The sequence below is a fragment of the Argiope bruennichi genome, chromosome 11 (assembly GCF_947563725.1).
Source record: "Argiope bruennichi chromosome 11, qqArgBrue1.1, whole genome shotgun sequence".
NCBI classification, from domain to species: Eukaryota; Metazoa; Arthropoda; class Arachnida; order Araneae; family Araneidae; genus Argiope; species Argiope bruennichi.
Window position 1 is genome coordinate 11,872,087 of NC_079161.1, and position 22,056 is coordinate 11,894,142.

Below are 22,056 nucleotides of genomic sequence, written 5' to 3' on the forward strand. Positions count from 1 at the left end.
AGAATAAAATGTGCTCCAAATGCAGAAGTTTTGCAAAAAAAAAAACTTATTAGCAATGCAGTTTCTTATTGTTTTCAATATACTGTTCATTTTAGGGCCCACTGTAATATAATAAATTTTAACAATAATATTTTAATTTTTAAGCAGTACATATAATAAATAAAGAAAAAAATGAAGAGAGTTCTAATGCATTAATCTTTAGATATTCCGTAAAAGAATAAGAAAAATAATACTACCTGCAAGAGCATCTTCTTGGCACATTTTCAATAATCTTTGATACATTTGTATCTCTAATATTGCAGAATTATCCCCATAAAATCGATTTCCTTCAACCAACTGTTGCAGGCCAGAAACAACATCAGAAGACCAAGAAGAAGTTTTCAGCCAATTTATAAAAAACCGTGCTTCTCTGTATCTACCAGTGCCTGTTTTAATCATGCATTCCACTTCCAAGACAGACAACTACAGGAAAAAAAAAAAAGATTTATATGCCTTATGTTATCCTTAAAATTTAACAATACATAAAGTTAAAAACTTTTAAAAAAATAAAAATCATAAAATGCATAAGACTTATTGAAATAAAACGACAGTGTTACCACGAAGGGCAAAAGAATGATAGTTTTTCAGACATTTTGGGCAGCTGAGTAAAAGCTGGTGGTTTTTTGGGGTTTCACAATGCAAAACTGATATAATTAGGTAGAATTCATCTGAACAGTCATCACATTGGAAGTGTTCTCTCCTTGCTTTTATCATATATTTTCAGAAGTAGTCTCTTTCAGGTTCAATTTTATTGAAAAGTATCGAATTGGTGTTTCAGATTTTAACTTTTTGCAGACTAATTTGGTCTAAAATTTGATTTAATTTTGATACAAAAATTACTTCTAAAATTCATTACTAATGCATTTTTTATTTACCACATTCACATCACTTAGATAGACAGTCATTCTAACAATGGAATAAGTTCAAAATTTTATGTGTTTCAATTCTAGCAATAAAATTGTAAATCAAATTTCATCACTCTAGTTTTTTGAATTTTTTTAGTTATTGTATTAACAAGTATAAGGAAGAAAAGACTTTTTGCTGAAGTTCAAAATTAAACCAAAATGTAATAATTTGGCATTAAAAATGAATAACTCAGATTTCATTTATCTAATTCCTTTTTTTTAACTATTGTTTTTGGACACACATAATTCTAAAAATTATAAAAAAAAAAACTTTTTTCTCTTTTGTGAGGGCTAAAATGTGAAGGTTTTCCAAAATCTGAAGGATATTTTTGGCTGATTAACAGATTTCCTATTTTTATGTTTTGTGTATGAGAAAGTAAATATTAGTCGAGTTCAAAATCTTAATGTTCTATCTCAAAATTAAGGAGCCTTATGATTAGACGAAAAAAAAAAAGCCTTATGATTGTAATAAGGATATACTTAAATTAGGTTTCTAAATTCAACTGACTCCTTCTTTATTTTATAAGCAATGAAAATTATGAAACTTTATAGTACATTCTTTATCAGCGTTACCAAATACAACAATGAGAAAATTTATAAGAGAAACTGAATGAATTCCATAGCCAATCTCTAAAATGTATGACTTCAAATAAGGATTTAAAAAAATCATTACAAAATTTCTCAGTTACATTATGGTAAAAAGACACAGTTCACTGAAAGTCTAAATAGTATAATTTTCAGTTTAAGGATAATGATTTAACCAGTTTGAAAAAAGTAAATATTTGAGAGTACAATGGTGATTGTGACCCTATTAACAAAATCTGGAAAACTATCATATGTAAAAGCCTAACATAATTTCAGAATACAAATACTATATGCATGCATACATTTATTTCGCTAATTTTATAAAAGTAAAATATAACTTTTTAAAAGTAACTTATGTTACACAGCACCATTTAATAAAATTGTTCCCTTTTTTTGTCTCAACATTAAAAATAAAATAAAAATTAAGCATGCTCTTTTGCTGGTATGGATATTTAAGTCCAGGGAATTATTGCATTTATATATAATTTTTATTAATAAAAGAAAGTTCAGTATGATTAATTTGAAGAAGACAATGGCGTTTCATGTAAAATTTCAAATATTATGTGAAATTGAAATATAATATTTTTATAAATTAGTGATGAAAAGATACTATTAAAAGGATACTGTACATGAAAATTTAAAAATTTTATTAACTTATTCAGCCATTCATAAATAATCTAACTGCAATTAAAATCCTTCTTATTTAAAGTTTTTTGCGAGAAGTTTTTATTTAAAATCTTCAAGTATTTTTTTTAGTGAGAATAAATAATATTTCATAGTTTGTACAGCATTTATGCTATTATTATTCAGGGACATTTAAGCATTCTAGTATGATATTACTACATAGTTAATTTATGAATTGTCTATTAATTATTAAACAAAAGCTTAAAAAGATAATGAATATATTTCATAAATCCAGAAATTTAGATTTGAAAAAATAATAAATTAGAAATTTCAAATATATAGAAATCCTACTCATCAAAGACACATATTGGAAAATACAACGAATCAGTTCAAAAACTGAATAAAAAAGTAAAAGTACGGAAAAAAAAAAGTATGCTAAATTTTCTCATTTATCTCTTATCTTTCTATCACATAAGCTAGAAATATACAAAATTTACAATAAAAATTTCAATAAAAGTTAAGCATTAAAATACCTTAAAAATAACAATATTTTTTTTCTATATTATTATAGTAACAGAATAAGAAAATATGAATACCTATCATTAGAACTGCAAATAATTTGAATTTACTGGGCACTCAAAAAATGAGATTCAATAAACATAAAAATAAACTTAATATCATTAAATGAAAGGTCAAACATTTTTTATTAAACCTTTCCAAGCTTATGATGTCATTTGGTAAAGTGCTTTTTTATGCATTTTCACTTTTAATTTGTGTTAAAAGGGACGAATAGGACCCAAATGGCAATATGGTTTGGATACAAATGAATAAATAATTCTAATTATTTAATTGAGAAAATAAATTAATCTGCAATAAATAAAAAAAAAATTAATTATGAAAAATCTCCACAATTTTTTACATTAAAACTTGGAGGGGGGAGACTTCTTTATCAAACAATATTTTCATTTAAGAAATTGTGCATAGATATTTATAGCACAGAGGGAACATTTAGGAAAAACTATCTCTTAAATTTTTTCCATTCCTTTCAATCTTAAATCAGTATTTTAAAGGCATTTAATCCAATTCAATATATTAATTGAAGGCCTAAATAATATTTAACAAAAAATGGGTATTCTCACATTCGGAGTTAAACATCTGTATTCTCTCTTATTAAAAATATGATATATATTATTAAAACTTGTGAAGTAGATAAATAAGAAGAAATACAATCTAATAGTCAAATTAAAGAACCATTGAACTCATGTCAGGAACTGAGATACAGTGAAATATTTTATAGCAAATTCAACAAGTTAAAGGAATAAAAATGCTATATATTTTCCACATTTTGTTACTTCTGATGAAATAAGCTAACACAAAAGAAAAAAAAAAGTAATTTTTTTAGCAGAAAAGAAAGAAATTTTTTTTTCAATTAAAAAAAAAAACTATTTACTTTGGAACAGCAGTCGAGAATGTCTTTGGCTTTATCTTCAGGTACGAAAGAACAAATGATGAAAATAATGTTGAATGCACACATCAGGCATTCTACATCCGAATTAATTTTCTTTATCCACTGCAGTACAACTTGTTGCACAAAATTAAGGGCAGAGTTTTCAAATGTGTGCGATTCAGAAACAATCTTTATAAGCTCCATTAAAAAGTCTGTATTAGCCGCAGATGCTAAAAGCTCTTCAAGTAGCCGCAAATAACTATGTTGACAAGTTTCATCAAGTTTATCACATAAAAGTTTACAAAATTTTAAGATGTGTTTAAATGATTGAGACTTTTTATCTGAAATCATAACCATCGACTCATTACTTGATATTTTCACATCAAGGGAACATTCTTCAGTGGCATTTTCATCCTGTTTATCATCATCATCTTTTTCTTCTTTAAATCGAACAGTTCCTTTTTTTCGTTTAACAGAACATTCAGTAGGTTGAAGAATACAACTAAAAAAGAAAGTTAAGTAAATCAAAGCTGACATTTTCTTCTTTTCTTCAATACTGAATAATACATTGGTGATTGGAAGCACTTCTTCCCAAAACTCATTCAGAATATTTTTAAAATCTTCAGACAATTTTTCATTTTCATTACAACTGAGGCATTCTAATTTTCTGATTAAATTTCCTAAAAAAATGTATAACTTGGATGTAGCAAGATGGCAATTGTTTTCTTCGTAAAAAGATGATTTTAGCATAGGTAAAACCTAGAAAAGAAATTTAAGTTTTTATATACATACTAAACACTTTTTTAATATTTTCAAAACAAGCAAACAAATGTATTTTATGCAGAGGCATCAAATAAATAAAAAAAAAAACTACCACACATAATAATCTACTGAATTATCAAAATATCTCCTTCAGAAAAATAGCCTTTAATAAATATGAAGTATTTGAAAGGCATGCATTTTAATCACAACTAATAGAATGTAGTAATTTTTTTTAGCTTCCAATTCTATGAAAAACTATTTTATCCTTCATATGATATATCTAAAATGATAAAGGCCAGTTCCAACCAATAAAATTTGATGACTTGGGCACAAATATGGGGTGAGGTTTCCAGTAAAAAACATATAAATCTTTAACTTTGAATCCAAAAAGAAAAGATTATGTACATTCATTAATTTAATCTAAATACTGATACTAAACCTAAAACATAATAATATGTAAAAAAAAAAAAAAAAAAAAATCATGTAACTTCAATTTCCTTGCTTTAGTTTTCCCAAATTTATTTATTATTATTTTCAAATTTAAGTCTGTATAATTAATTTTCTAAGGAAATCAATATTAAGTTGGATCGGCTTTCTCTTAGGCCACTGTGATACTTAATTATTATTATTAATAAGTTATGAAAAACTGCATTCAGAACTAACAAAGATTATCTGAATCAATAATTTAATTCTTAGGATTATATTTCAATTGGGAAACATTTCTTGTAGATAAATTTTGCTTCAGATCAGAAAAATTTATTCTTTATTCTCACAGAATTGGGGGGGGGGGGGTTGAGGACTTTGAGAAAAGATAAAAATAGTTAAGTACTTCATAATTTCTAAGTGGAATATTTCTAATCATTATATATACACTTTTACATACACTCTTATAAACAATAATTATATATACACTTCCTTTTATGCACTGAAATCTGTAAGTATTAAAAAAATTTTCTTTTTCTTCTGACCAGTTTTTGTGTATGTTTGTGCAGAAAACAGGAAACAAAGTCTGGGTAGATTTTATGAATTATATTAATTTCTGAACTACACATAAGACGGTTTAATATGGGGCTGCTAATGCTTGGGGTCAAGAGTAAATGACTGGTTTATCATTTTTAATATGCTATTGATCTAAATTTCTGATTACAAACAAAAAATACCTGCTTCCTAAATATACATTTTTTTTTTATTTTATTAGTTTTTTTTTGCTAATCTGGGAGCAAAAATAAATAATTATGAATGAATAATTAAATGAATAAGGACATTATTGTTAATAATATTACAAAGAAAAAGATTATTATGAAAAATTCAATATAATATATAAAAACAATATATAGGTACAAAAAGCATTTCGTATAGCAATTAACAATTTTAGATTCTAAATTTATTACATGTAACCTATTCCTGTAAAATAAAACGAGGATTATAATTCAACTTCCAATTAAATCGATTTGAAATAAGTAAACTATGCAAATTATAATTCATACCTCATTTATAAGAACATTTTTGAGTAACTTTGGACCTATGCTTTCGTTTCCCAAACGTGAACAGCATATGTACAGAAGGCATTCAAAGAAAGCCATTAAAATTGCATCACATTCTATAGCAGAGGACTTCACTGATGGAAGAGTCAGACTGAAAGATAACAGTAGAGCTTATATGAATAGCATCAAGTTGTTAAGAAATAAATTTTACTTCAACACAAAGCTAAATTTTAATTAAATCAGAACCCTTTTAGAATTTTTTAATATTACTGATTTGTTCCCAAGTAAAGAAATTTTATTAAGCCAGAAAAATGAATTTTAAAAAATGCACATAAATTAATGAAAATTTTAAAACAATTTATAAAGCATTTTCATAAAAAAAATTTTTAGAGATTAATAAAAGAAAAAAATCAATGAATTTAATTTATGCTTTTATAACCACTTTCACTGCAACTTAAGGTTTACAAATAATATATATATATATATATATATATATACTTTGCAAGTTTTTCACTGCCCTGACCCCCCCCCCCCCCCCCACAAGGGACTATATAATGTTTTTTGAGTTGTAAACAGAAGAACCCAATATGCATTCAAGCATCAGTCAAAATTCTGGAATATTAATAAATCATATTATCGTAGGAAACTATTCATAACTTAATCATAACAGATAATTTCCTTATTTAATCATTCTTTTCTTTATCACCAAAATATTCTTGACACATTTTTTTAAAATAAAATATAATAGTAGTTATATATTTTTTAATAATTATCAAATCAAATTATAACAAAAAGATATATAAATGTCATTTTAATGAGAACATTTTATAAATGAATGGTTTAAACCTTAATTTAGCACATTTTTCAAAAACTGCTTGATACGTGAATCAATAAATAAACTCTCAAAGGAAACATTTTATAGTTAAGATTATGAATTCGATAAAACATCAAACAGAAAAATAAAACAGTCATGAAAAGGCTCCTATCACTTCCTAATGCCCTTATCATTCATAAGGGAAAATGATGCAATTGCATTAGCAGAACTCTAATGAAATCTTAGAATTAGCTCAACAAATTTCAGTGATAATTCTAACCACTACATTTCATGATGAATGTTGGTACTTAAAGAAAATTGTCAATATTCATACTTGGAGATGATCAGAGTTCTGCTAATGGAATAGAACTAGAAAAATGCTCAAGAAAGACATAATCTAAAACATTAAAATGAAATTTACTAAACTGGAAACCAGAGTAAAACTTTTATACATTCAAAACTAAGAAACTTCCCAAGATTATTTGTGATTTATAAATTAAAATTTAGGATTAAGTTAGCAAAAGTGATAATAAATTTCTTGATTTACATGGCTAAATTTTATGTGTGAGAGAGAGAAAGACAGAGGGAGAGAGAAAAGACGATAGATAGCTGATTATCTATGATGTAAAAATATCTAATATTTCCATTTTTAAAACATATATTTAAAAAAAATTATAATAAAAAATAAAATGGTTATTCTATATCAAAAGTATATAAAAAGTTCTATCCACTGACTCCTTATTCATTAATCCAGGCTATAAATAACAAAAATAATATAGAATAAAAAAACAATATATATATATATATATATATATATATATATATATATATATATATATATATATAATCATTTTTTATTTTATTTTCCAGTTTTGGGGCATTTCAAATTTTTTTTCAGATGCAAATGTTTTATTTAATTATTGAAAAGAGGATGAAAAAAGAAAATGTCAAACTTCTGTTTAAAATAATAATAAATATAAAAATTTTAAATTATAGTTACCTCTGTCTGAAGCATGAAAAAAACTGCCTAAGAAAATCTTCTGTTTCTAAAATTTCTTTAGGAAGTTTGCTTAGGAACGGCAATAAACATGGAAAAAGAACACGGGCATTGCCTTTACCACCTTCTTTCAAAAGGATCCAAAGTGGTGGTAGAGCAACTTTGTAGACATCTATTTCTTGCCAACAATTCTGTGGAGAAAACATACATCTGATATAGAATTTTTAAGAAATAATAATGAAGAGTCACGAAATTAAATGCAAGCACATCTGAATGAAAAAATTAGAACAAAACAAGTATTCAATGAAAATACTGGTGTGTTTTATTATACACATAAAAAAATAAAAAATATATAATAATAAAGGAGAAGCATTGCAGTCATCAAAAACTTTGGCCTCTAGATTCTGATGAATGTTCAGAATATTATATACCTCTAAACCTGAAAAACAGATTTTGGAATTCAAACATTTTTAAAACTGATTTAAAAATGACCTTTTTTGAAAATAAAAAGATTTGATAAGCAATTTTGTAATTACGATTGTAAATACATTTGAAGTTTTAAACCAAGTCAGTCAGCAAGTTACCTGACTATCTTTCCTTACTTGCATGCAAGTGAAAATGATAATTCAAAAAGCAATGAATTAGATATATGAGTTATGTGGCCCTGAAACCCAAAGTGTAGAATAGTATTAGATTTTTGTTTTAAATGCTTAAAAAAGAAGGCATCCAAAATGAACTCAGTTTTCTTCCCATTACAAGCAAAATGTACCATACTGTAAAAATCTTGAGTATTTATGGAGTACTTCGATTTTTCACGAAGTCTAAAATTTTCACACAATGACAGGCTTATTAAGAAGTATTTGAGAAAACATGTGTGTGGGGGGGAAACACTTTAGCTAATTAGCATTTATTAAAATCAAAACATCAAATGTTTTAATAAATGCAAAATTTTGTATGCTTTATATAAGTAAAAAAAAAAAAAAAATGTAAGGAAAAGCTGACCACATCACTTTAAAAATACCTTCAGAAAGAAGATCCATTATTGCAATGCCACATTAGTTACTCAGATCAATGCAAATTTTTTTTTTTTCACTGCTGTTTTTCTTATTTTTTAGACAAGAGATTCTACTGAGATCTTTAACTGACTTTAGCTAGGAACTTAATAACTTTCTTATAGCTTAAGAACTTTCCAAACACAATAACAAAGCTTTCTAATAAAGGTCCCAAAGAACACCTCAAACGGTTTTGGCATACATGGTTTATGAAATATTAATCTTTGACAAGAATTTAATATTTTTACTGAATTTATCATGCAATTCTTGGTGAGTTTTTTTGGCAATTAATTCCTGGGATGCAATTAATAGTGTCTGAAAATTGAATTTGTGTTTTAGAAGCATTTCTCCAAAATGACTGAAATAAAAAAAAATTTGACACAGAATTGGACTTACAGTCTCAAAATCACATACCAAATGTGATATATCTAAGTCAATGTGTTGCATGTTCCTGAAATTACAGAACAGATAGTCAACCCCGTTGGATTGGCTCAAAATTTGATAGGTGTTTATACTATAGACGCCAAATCTATGTACTGAATTTATCTATTTAGCTCTCTTCATTTTCTAGTGACCATGTTAACTTAACTGCAGATTTAACAATACCAAACACATAAAAAAAAAAGAGATTATTTTTAAAAACTTCTGTGTAACTCCTTTTTTCTCCCAAACGTCTGTGAAAATAATCAAATAGATATCCTAAATAATGTGCTATCAAAATAAATTTGCTTAGGTAATATGCAATATTGATTCTTATTGGCATTCATATGTATATTTGCTAAAATGAGTATAAATGATCTTTTCCACCCTTACAGAGTAATTTATAACTTTGATGTTTTTAGGTAATATCTTTGAAAATAATTACCTAAATAAACAATTTTTTTCGTAATCTTAAAGTAAAAAAATCACCTAACTATTCGATAATGCCTGTTTGACTACTAAGCTATTTTTATCTAATTTCCATATTATTTTAAAAGTAATAAGGATTTTAAAAATATTGAATTATTGCCAAAATAGCATACATACAAGTAAATACATTTAACAGTTTTAATGATGCATATGAAAAAAATATGTAGTAACTAACTGTTGGCGCATGCGTGCTCCCAACCGGTCATGTAATCACAAGTGTAAACAAGGGGAAACCAGGGGAGACGCCGTCAGGATTTCGGCAATAACGGACGTGGGTAATCACTGTGCTAAAGTATGAATCGAAACCCACAATAACAAAATTTACTGTCATCTATATTAATGTTTTGTGTTGTGAATAAATAATTTAGAAAAAGGCAACACTGGTCCGTCGTTATTTTATCAAATGGAATCTGGATTTTAAGCCAGACCACTAACAATGGACATATTATTTATTCTCTAAGATGCAAATAGAAATGTAAAGAGAAAAACTGAAATATTTACAAGTGCATTTAAAATTTTCATTCACTATTTGTTACATTCAATAAATAAAGCTCATTTTGTACTTTGTTTCATAAGTACAGCAAAGAAAAACTGAATACAGGTTTAAGAAAAGTGATTTTTCTATCGATGTATTTGGTGAAACAAATGCTGGTACACAAAATTATATATGCATATAAAATGTAACTTATACAGATACTATACTTTATCCATCCAACTTTCCAAAATTTTGAATTATTGTGTTCATATATACATATATTTATAATCTAATCATGGTTAACATTTGACTCACACAGATCAATAATTCGTCTGATAAAAAAAATCATATGGTAAATTTCACTCATCAAACCTATTGCGTTTTTGAATTATCGTATTCATAGACATACAGCTGACAAATTTTTTATAGACCTACATCCTTTTTTATTATAAAAAACAAAATCTCTATTTTAGTTTTCTTACTGCAAACAAAATTTTAAAAATCTAAGTGGTTGCATTTCTTAGTTATTATAATATACAAGATAAACACAACTTCACAAATATTTCCCCCACTATAAACAGAAGAAATCAACAAAAGCATATCAAAGTTTTATGATAATATGCAAAACATTCTTTAAAGAACCATGTGTGGGGTTCTTTAACAATTTTTATTCTTGAAAATTTTTAAGGAAATAGTCCAAATTTCTGTTACTATCATGATTTCTTTGACAAATACATTATGAATGCTCTGACAAGGAAGGTCAAATGAGTGTGAGAAAGCATTTTGAACTTATATAGTTTCACAAAGGAATCTCTGATACAGTGTTTTAGTTTAATACATGTTAGAAAGTCATGGTGAAAAAATAGAAACCCATGCAACTCGGATGTTAAAATGAGGCTGGAAGCCTTCAACTGATTAGAATTTCTAATAAATAGAAATAAATTCAATTCTAATCAATCTAAATTAATTTATTTATGTTCAAAAAATGGGAAAAAATCATTTATAGAACACAGATAAATCATATTATATATATGCATAGCACTGCACCAAAGCAAAATTTCAGGAAGACAGAGATTAAAAATTTCTAACCAATTTTCTATTGCCACTGCAACAATTTTCTTAATGTGTTATATAAATGTGAACCCATCACATTTAAGACATGAAAATATATATTAATAAAAAAAGCTCCACCTCAAAATTGATGACTATGCTAAGTGCTGATTCCCACACAGCTGGAGCAACACTTGGATCACTTTCTGATAGACAACTGAAGACTGTAGTTGCCAATTTCTTTTCCATTTCTTTGAAAAGCTCTGGTCTGAGTTGACATATGGAACTAATTAATGAATACCATGCTCCACGAATCTGAAAATAAAATAAATTTAATAAAAACAGTTTCAAAAAATGCATCTTTATTATTTTACTAAAAAGTAGATATTTTGTAATCTTTGTTGTATTGTTTAGTTTTGCCTTTGGATTATAATTCATTATAATAAATGTTATGGAATCCTGAAATTACTTTTTCTCAAATTCACTATGAATTAGTACCTTTGTATGGAAAATTTCCTTAAACTAATTGATTCACAAGCAATCAACTTCTGAATTAAAACTTCATTATTAAAATAGAATGCTGTCAAAAACTTTAGACAAGTATGTAAATTCCAAAAATCTAGTATATTAAAAAAAGAATGAAAAATGTATTAAATTCTGTCCTTACAAATATGAAATGTTAACCCTCTATTAATCGCAAATTTAATAAACATGCTCTAAAATAAATAAATTGCTCTTAATACAATGGTATTTGAATTTATGTTACAGAATACTCATTTACATTCTTATAAGAATTAGTTATTATAGTTACAAAGGAGAAAAAAACAATCAGAATCATATGAACATATCATAGAAAAGACTTTCCAATCACAAAATATATTGCAACTATTTAAAAATAAAAATGAATGGGATTAGTACAGTATTATATAAAAAGGTTTTTTTTAAATTTTTTTGGTATTAAATGTATTAATTGCATGAAAGAGTTCCCTTTAAATTCTCAAAAATGCAAACCATTCAAATAATATTTGATTTTTTTTAAGGCAAAGAATATAAATAAGTCTAACAGAATATAGAGTAATCATAAAATACATTCACTAAAAAGTCATTTACATTCATAACACAATTCATCAAACAAAATTAAAAAAAAAAAAAGGAAATGAAAAGTTTTAGCACATTAAGTTCAGTAATTCATAACAAGAAAACAATGCTCAATTATAATCATAAAAAAATCTATATTTTAAGTTTGAAATTAAAAAAAAATGTTTTGATTAAGAGAGTGAAAGATCACATCTTACCGGTGGCTCTTTACTTTTGGCGTATTTCCAAAATTTATTCTCAGCAACAATAGAATAAAAGGAATCATGTATGTTGGAAAGTTCCTTTTTTGGTATGAGAGACAAGAACAGTTTCAATGCTTGTAAAGTAGCAGATATGACTAAAGTGTATTTATTTTCTATATCTTCAGCAGAGGCAACACTAGAAAGTAAAGCCTGTTAGTCAATATTAAGTCTAGCAAAATAATAATAATTATTATTAATATATATATATATATATATATATATATATATATATATATATATATATATATATATATATATATATATATATATATATATAATGATATCTCTTGATCTATTTTAAAATCCTAATTAGTTTCCTATTTTTTATCTTAAATGATCCCATATTACTTTATTCAAAAATTTTATTTCTTGATTCAAATGTGTTTTAAAAAATATTTCCAACATATGCTCACAAAAGTGGACGATTAATAAAACTATCAAGATTCAAGAACAGAGATTAAAAAAAAAATCCCCAACACCCATGACATTCCTTCTAAAGATACTTAAAATTTCCTTTTCTAAATTGATTGATAACAACGAAATCCCTATAAGAATCTCTTAGCAAAAGCATCAAGGAAAAATTTCTCAGGCTCTTGCATTCTGGTATGAACAGTCTTACTCCACCTTTGTCCCCATGTATAAATTTTAATCTCTCGTGAAAAAATAAATTTAAGTTAATGCTAAGCCCCTCTTCTTATTGGCTATTTATCTGCATTTTTATGTTTCATATATTTAATTTAATTTGTTAATAATAATATAAAATGAAAAGAAAAATAATGTGAAAAATACTTTTCATAAATAAAAATTCCAGAGAAATGAAAGTTTAAGGAAAATCCTAAATTAATATTTTACAGGAAGCAAGTGCATGAACTAATTAAATGAAAAAATATTACAAATATTGTTTCATTTCTACTTAGTAAGAAAATATTCAAATTATTTCTTATCATGATTCATCTTTTAACTTTATTTATTTCACAGAAAAATATACTATTTATGTAAGTAAAATGTAAATAAATTTTGCTACATTCTTAGTACAACATATCTAAACAAATATATTAACAATATTTTGAATATTGACACGTAGAATCTGAAAGAAAAATTTCTTTTGTGAAAATTTATTATGAATTTTTAAAATACCATTCTTTAAAAAAAGCAAATATTGAATCAATTTTCCAAATTTGTCATAAATAATGGCAGATATTTATTAATTTGCAATTCCGGATAATGTTAAAGAATGTGGTAAAAGATGTAAAGAAGAAATTTGATTACAAATTGACATTAAGGAAAGAAGTTGAAAATGATTCACCTTGCAAAAATATTTTTTTAGATATATATTAAAAGTTTTAAAATGTAATAAAATATCAAAAAATAATATTACGATTGAATTTTTGCATTAAGTTCAAAAATAAATCAAAGAAAAAAAAAACTGTAAAATGGTAACAGAGTTTTGGACAATGTATAGTGTGTGCTATTTGAAATTTTTCTAGGAGTTTGAAAATGTATATTGACTTACCAAGCTATTGAGAAAAGAAACACTGAAATACTTTAGATTTTGCACTAATAAAAATATAAATATAATAATAGTGATTAATCTGCATCTGCAAAATCTGGCAAATCCAAAAGTTAAAAATTTGTTGAATACAGAACTTTTCTCTACAATAGATAATACCAGAAGAGTATTGTAAATCATCTTAAATCCATAATACAGAATTCTTGAAGCACATGATAATCACTGAATTTGAGCATAAAAATTACTGATACTAAACAGTCTTCAAAAACCCTTAATCATTATGAACATTAAAATTGAATATTACTGACTTTGAAATTAAAGAGGATGAACTAGTAAAATTGCTAAAATGTATCTGGATTCTATATAGCAACAAATGAAACCAAATTATACATTTCCTTGAACTCAATACAATTTATCCCTTGAGATTCTAGGAATATTAATTTAAATTTATTAATTAATTTACTTTTGGGCCAAGTTGAAAATAGTATTATAAGAGAACATAAAGAAACACAATTTTACCTTGGATCACTCATAGTTTTTGCAGTCTGTTCAAAGAGATTATCTTTAAAGTACTGTAAAATAAAATAAAATCTATGAATTAAAAAAAAAATACTTATTACTTAATTCAGTTGAAAACTTTTAACAGATATATGTATAAATACACTGACAATGCAATTATAATAAAAGTGTACTTCATAGTAGCAACAACACTTTCCAAAATAAATTTAGACAAATTATCTAGTAAAAGCTACTTCTTTACTTTAAAAAAAAAAAGGCTTTGTGTCATGATAATTCTGCATGAATGTAATTAATGTATAAACAAAATAAATATTTATTCAAAAATAAGTCAAAGGTTGTATATATATAAAACAACTACTATTATAATGAATAATGTGCTACAAAATAAAGAGAATTAATATATTTAATTGCACATAATGTTTAGTTTCATACACTTCATGCTAAAAGAAAAACAGATTTATAAATATTAACATAAAACAATTCATGATGAAAAGGAAGCAACTATATTTCTCTAAATAAATAAAACTAATAAAAAATAAAGCTTCTGACTGAAAAAATATTAAGTAACTGCATATTGTAATATATATATATATATATATAAAACATTATTTTATGTGAAGCAGAATGCAGTTTGAAGACAGTAAAGAGACTTAGTAATTTTTAAAGTTCGATTTATTCTTTCCGGCTTTCCGGGAGGCAAGCATGATTATTTACAAGAAGGCGCGGACATCGCACGTCCGCCAAAAAGTGTTGTAAAAGCAGAAGTAGGGAAGAACGCAGAAATAAATTATCCCTCGCCTTATATAACCTTAGATTTTGAAAGGGAAAATATTTCTTCATAGTGCTAATATATTAATAAGATTCTGATAGGGATTTCTGACGCATATCAATCACATGTAAGGGAAACACAGGGATCTTCTAAGAAAGAATGTGCTTATTGGACATTTTTTACCCCTTCACGCCGAGCGTGTGAAAGTATCGGCGTTTAGCCGATTCAGCAATTTAATAAAGCTTTTCTTGAATTAATTAAGAAGAGAAAGTGGAATTGGATCACGAAATAAGAGAATGAACTTACTATGGTCTAAATTAAGATAAAATCTTGAAAATTAATTAAATTGAAATTAGAGTTAAAATATCATTACATTTTATATATATATATATATATATATATATTGTTTCTGCCTCTGTGAGTCACTATTGCATGGTGATTAATATATTTTATATATAAAATATCTATTAATTAAAAGCTTTAATACAAACATAATAAAAAAGATTTCCTAAGTTATAAGTGTGAAATATACAGAATAACAATGCTCATAAATCATAGTAAAATAAAATGAAACTTGTACCAAGAAAAATGAGGAATAGAAAGTTACCAAAAATATTTCATTTTTACAAAAGAGGACAGCTTCTGATTGTTTGTTTGTAGGAAATGTTGTAGAAAAAACAGCTTGAGCTGCACTGGATGAAGGTGCATACAAATCACACTGCCCTAGCAACCACACTCCCATGATATTCTTGAGATACGGAGCCATTTCACGTTTCACTTTGGATAAAAGTTTACCATTTGCTTGATGTGTGGCTTCTCTGATACGCCTATCAGAATCCTATGATATGAATAACATTTGTGAGATATATGTTTGGAGAAAGGTTTCTATAAAATGCCTAAAAAATTATACTCGACTACAGGGATAGAAGGTACTTGAAAATAACTAATTTTTGACATATAAAACACGGATACATCTTTAGACAGCTTATACAGAAATGCAGTATTATTACATTGGATGAAGATAATCAGTTTAATAGAAATATTAAAAAAGATTTTGTTAATAAATATTACAATGCTACACTAAATATATCAGAACGTTTTATATAATGAAACTTAATAAACATAGTTATTCTTAGAATGCACATAAAAAAAACACCTTAAAATCCCCTGAAATAAAATTCTTTAGGTCCTGAAATTTATTTTTCTTTTCTTCTTCTCTCCCCCCCCCCCCCCGTTGCTTTGCTTGCACCAGAAAGATTAAGAAGAGACTATAATTATTATATAGCATTAGAGAAACATTATGATAATTGTCACATTTCTTTAGTGAATAGAATTTAAAACAGTATGTAAATATAAGTATTTTAGACACTATGAAAACAAAGCTAAATACTTAACAATTAGACAGTAGGGTTTTTATAAAAAGTGTAATAATATATTACTGCTGATATTTATTTTAACTAAAAGAAAGGCTTTGTCACAGCAAAACTGTTTGCGAATTAAACTTGGAAAAAGATCAAAGACAGCTAAATCTTACCTTCCCCCTCTTTCTTTCCTTCACAAACATTAAATATTTCTTTATATTACAGAAAGTTCCTTCAGTTAGTTAGTTATTATAGGAAGTTTTTCTCCCAATAAAATGCTAATCATGAAACTATTATTACTTTGAACTTATCTTTTTCCAAAGTAAGATAGATTTCCTGCCATTTTTTAAGAACAATGCAACATATTTATACCAGAATTTTTGAATCACATATGCATATTTATATCAAGAAAATATTTATTTTCGGATGTGTATTTATATCAGGGAAAATAAAACTTAAATCAAAAATTGATGAGTATAAAAATTTGAATAATAGTTTAAAATTTGATTCCCCCCCCCTTTTCTTGCCCACAACATTTTTTTATCACAATAATTTCTACATTTTTTTCCATGAATTAAAATTTCTAAAAAGTACACAACATTTTAAGATTACATGTATTTTTTGTTCAGTTGCCACATTTCTTTGAATAAATAAACGCTAAATTTGTAATCTATTTTGTTATAAAATACATTGTTTCAGTTTAATTTCATCATGCTTTACGATGGAACATCATGTTCTTGATTGATATTAATCAAGTCAGCTATATCATTGAAAATTTTAAATGTTAAATAAAGATAACAATTGTTCTAATTTTTAAATGTAGATACAAAATATTCTAAAATATTTGCTGTTTATGTGGTGTAGTCAGATGCCATTATCTTTGGTTTCAATATATAAATATATATTTTTTAGATTTGATAAAGCAGATGCAAATGTTTATGTTAAAATAATAATAGTAACTGTCATTAGACCAAATCATTTACAAGAAGATATTACAAAAGTAAACAAGCTGAAATTAAACCAAGTTATTACATAAAAATTCTTACAGAAAATAAATCTGTGAAAATGTAATTTACAAAAAATAAGCCCATTTTCAACCTGAAATTACACCACTTTCTAGAAAATTATGCAGCTATACAGAGTGATTATAAAATCACTGGACAAATTTATAAGAGATCATTTCATTTTTATAACAGAATTTGGAGTTGCAATACTTAAGACAATTACAATTGGGGGCTCTTTGCCAATGAAATCAGTAAAATAAACTGAAATGTAAGAAAGAGTATGTAATACAGTGTAATGAAATACAAGTTAGCATCAGCACAGTAAAATAATTGCATAAATAAACCATTACAAGCCTTATACAACATAACAGCTATAATGGCAAGTAAATTGAAGTATAAACTTAGAAAGTGTATAAAATAATTGTTAAACAGACTTAGTCCAAAACAATGGATATTTCATTTGTTTTGTTATTCATGAAACTATGCTATTTTATAATAAATTATTATTCCATTATACTTTTGTTGCAAACTTTGTATAGCAAATCCTTCTGTTTTCCTTGATTTATTGGTAAAAGGATATACTTGATAGTTCCTTTTTGTGTTTGAAATCCCATATTGTAGAGTAAAAATTACTTGATTCAAAATATTTAACCTATCCTCAAAGTTTATCCTACATCTTTAAAATAATCATGTGTTTATAAGAATTGTTAACACATATTTAAGGAAAGGCAGGCATATGTAGGTAGATGACACTACTATCAACATGAAACCTCTCAGAATAAAGCAAATAGAGAAATAGCAAGCTTTATCATTTAGTGTAACAAATCTATACATAAGCAAGCAATAATCTACCTCTGTGCATTAGATATTTACATTTTAAAACATGAAAAAAATTATGAAAGTTAAAAAATATTAAAAATAAAGAGTTTTTAAAAATTAAAAATGACATATTAAGATGAATTATTCTAACCAATGCCAATTTATTAAACAATCTTGGCCAGAAGGGCAGTACATTTTTCACAACATCTACTTCTTTTTCAATACAGTGTTCTCCAAATTCTTGAACAGCCTTCAAAACAAAGGATATAAAAAGTTATTAAATACAATATTAAATTTAATAAGCACATTAAAAATTATTAAATAAAATATTAAATTAAATAATATAAATTTTGACTGATAAAATAACAGAATGGTATTTATTTTTAAATTTGTATAAATAAAAAACTTTAATACATAAATACTTATAACTTATAATCATTATGTGTATTATTTAAAATAGTTTGGGTGAATCAGAACTCATCACCAAAACTAAAAGACGTTAGAGTGCATTACAGCACACTCTTTCCTTCTAGGAATATACTGATACAAGTAATCTAATAAGGTATAAATAGATATAAAATGAAACAAATTATTTCCATATGGTATCATACTCTTATTTGTAGTTTTTTTTTAATGTTATTATTTAAGCGAAGACAATCTTATTTTAAGTAAACATCTTTAGATATCATTAAAATAAATAATTGTTATTGAATGATCAAAAGAGAAAAAGAAGTGTCATTTACAGTAGCACAGATAAAAATACATAATGCAAAAATATATTTTTTAAGCAGATTCGTGCCCGAAGAGCAAAGACATTTTGAAATTTTAAAACTTTTGATTTATTCCATCCCGGGAGGCATGTATTAGAAAGAAGTAACTAAATACATCAATCCACAACACAAGAGAAGAGCAAAAGAACTGAAGAGACTTAAATATTTTTTCCCAGTGACTTTATATTATGAGATTCTGATAGGACTTTTTGACACGTGTAGACATAGGAAAGGGAAATATGGGTATCTTTTAAACGACCTTGCTTAGCATGACAGATTCCCTTCGGAGTGTGTGAAAATGCTGATTAAAGCAGTTTTACAGAGCGTTTGTAGCCTTAATTAAATAAAAAAGGTGGAATTGAACCAGGAAATAGAGTGAAGTTAATATGGGTTAAATTAAGATAAAAATTAGGAAATTAATTAAGTTTAAATTATATTTAAAAATATGATTACATATATGTATTCATGCTTTTATTCAATTTAATCATTTCAACTTTTAGATATTAATACTAATTTTTATATTTCCATTTAACCATAAGTTATCAAACAACAATATTAGTTATTAAAAAAAAAACAACTTTATTATACTTTTAGCCTTGTTACTGCATCCCTTTTCAACATTTTTCTCATAACCATTCGAAAATCAGAATCAACAGAGCTGTCTGCAGCTTCTGCCGCATGCTGGCCAGTAACAGGAACATAACTGGCAGTGTCTTTATCAAGAGCATCAAAACCGATGAATCCAGTTAGAGCTTGTCCACTCACTCCAAGAAGCTCAGCACTGTGGCCACTACTTGATGGCTAAATTTGGAAAGAGAGAAATTCTCATACATGAATATAGATGTAAAATAACCATAAAGCGTCATTTGAACTAAAAAAAAAAAAAAAGGAACGCTATTAATGGGGTAAGTTTAAGATCATGTTTTAGATACACAGCCACTTGATAAAGCTCTTTAACAATGTAACTCCTATAGGCTTAAGGGAGGTACAATATATATCTTTCAAAAGAGGAAGGGAGGAGCACAATATATATTGTGAGATGTGAATCTTTCAAAAGAATTAAGCTAAAGATGATGCATATGAAATAAAAATGCAAAACATTGATGCCATAATGTAAAATATTACTTAAACACTTATTTGCAAAAACCCTTTTTATGATGATTTAATGTTACAATGAATATGGTAATAAATGAAGCACTATCTTAGCACTAAATAGAGTTAATGGGATTCATCTCATTTTAAATTCTTTGAACAATGTACAGTTTTATATAAAAACTAATTTTTTTTTCTAATTTAACTATATCAGAACATTATTTAGTACATTTCTATAGCTTCAATTGCAGTCTAAATGCTTGATGAAGCATGCAATCTTTCTTTACTTCACACTAGATACATGTTTTATTTACTGTAGCACCAATAACACGTACAATTTTACATCAATACTTATACTAATGGCAAGTATCTTGAAATCAATCGAAATACACATACCTTTTAAGCATATAAAATTATAAAGTAACATTAATTTCTCAAGAACAAAAGTATGATGTGCAAATTTTTCACAATTGTAAAGTGTTATTTGACTTCAAGTTTGAGAAGAAATATAGGAACACCTTTAGCTGAGAAACTTTTCACACAACTGAAACTTGTTATAAGTAAGTAAACAAATGGTAATGCGATATCAAATGAAAAAACTTGAACAAACAAACAAATATTTATAGCTTACGGTGATACAGAGAAGTTTCCATGATTAAATCAGAAATTTAAGATTTACTGTATGCAAAGAAGTTCTTCGTTTTAAATTATGACAATGTAAAGTCAAATTCCATTAAAATAGATTTCGTATTGAAAAACTTATTCATCATGCTAACTATTATTGGAAAAAATGAGTGATGCAATATCTCAGATGATTAAAGACCTAATAGATCAGGAATGTAAGAAGGCAAAATTCTAATGTTTTAGTAATATAGCATTTGCATCTACTTGTGGGCTGATTTAAAAAAAAAAAAAAACCAGTATATATATACTACTCACAAGAGAAAAGATTGATTCTTGAATTTAACATACTCCTTAGATCAATAATTGTTCTGAAGCCCTGACAGATTTTACTGTATTTGAACAGAATCATTAAAACAGATACAGTTTAACAGTTCAGATTGCATTTTATATTCACGCAATATAATTTGAAAAAGATATCATATGTTACAATTCAAACGGGTAAATACATAATCAAAACACAATTACTAACTTGAACACAACCACATATAAGATCATAGAAAATGATCATATGTTAACATATAAGGTGTGAAATATAGATACAACAAATTTACTTACTCGAGTATTGCCTTTCGTTCTATTTGCTTTATTAGTTTTTCCCATTTCAAAGAAAATTTCTCCAATAGTTAATTTTATGTTACACAATTCAAAGAAATCAGTATTTTCTGATCCCAGTTCTACCTAGATCCTAGATGTTACCGCTTCACTCAAGAGGTGGCAGAAAAAGAAGTAAACATACTTTAGTTTGTTTTGAACTTTCTATGTTACGTCACACATGGAAAAGATAAATGAAGACAACAATTTACTGAAATAAATTTAACATAATTTGAACTTTATGGAAAGACAAATCTAATTATAAACGGGTTTTAGCAAAGACAAATGCTAGTAAAAGAAAATTTAGATGTTTTTCATTTATAATAATTACAAAACATTCACTACAATTTCATGCAATAACATTTTATTAAAATGGAAATAAGTAAAATATAATAATCTTTTAAATTTATTGATAAAATTATTTTGCAATTTTAAGTTATTCATTTCTTTCTCT

At 26.0% G+C, this 22,056-nt stretch overlaps 1 protein-coding gene across 1 annotated transcript in view; it reads right to left on the reverse strand.

The window, feature by feature from the left end:
- LOC129956977 (E3 ubiquitin-protein ligase listerin-like) overlaps positions 1-21,742 on the reverse strand; it is a 64,376-nt gene extending 42,634 nt beyond the window's left edge. Inside the window, exons 1-11 of the mRNA XM_056069058.1 lie at positions 21,567-21,742; positions 19,824-20,036; positions 18,617-18,715; positions 15,889-16,119; positions 14,513-14,565; positions 12,439-12,619; positions 11,285-11,458; positions 7,661-7,848; positions 5,850-5,997; positions 3,604-4,359; positions 237-462 (exon numbers count right to left, since the gene is read on the reverse strand). Of these exons, the coding sequence (XP_055925033.1) occupies positions 237-462; positions 3,604-4,359; positions 5,850-5,997; positions 7,661-7,848; positions 11,285-11,458; positions 12,439-12,619; positions 14,513-14,565; positions 15,889-16,119; positions 18,617-18,715; positions 19,824-20,036; positions 21,567-21,611 (2,314 nt within the window). The 5' untranslated portion in view covers positions 21,612-21,742. The remainder of the gene's footprint in view (positions 1-236; positions 463-3,603; positions 4,360-5,849; positions 5,998-7,660; positions 7,849-11,284; positions 11,459-12,438; positions 12,620-14,512; positions 14,566-15,888; positions 16,120-18,616; positions 18,716-19,823; positions 20,037-21,566) is intronic.
- Positions 21,743-22,056: the final 314 nt, after the last annotated feature.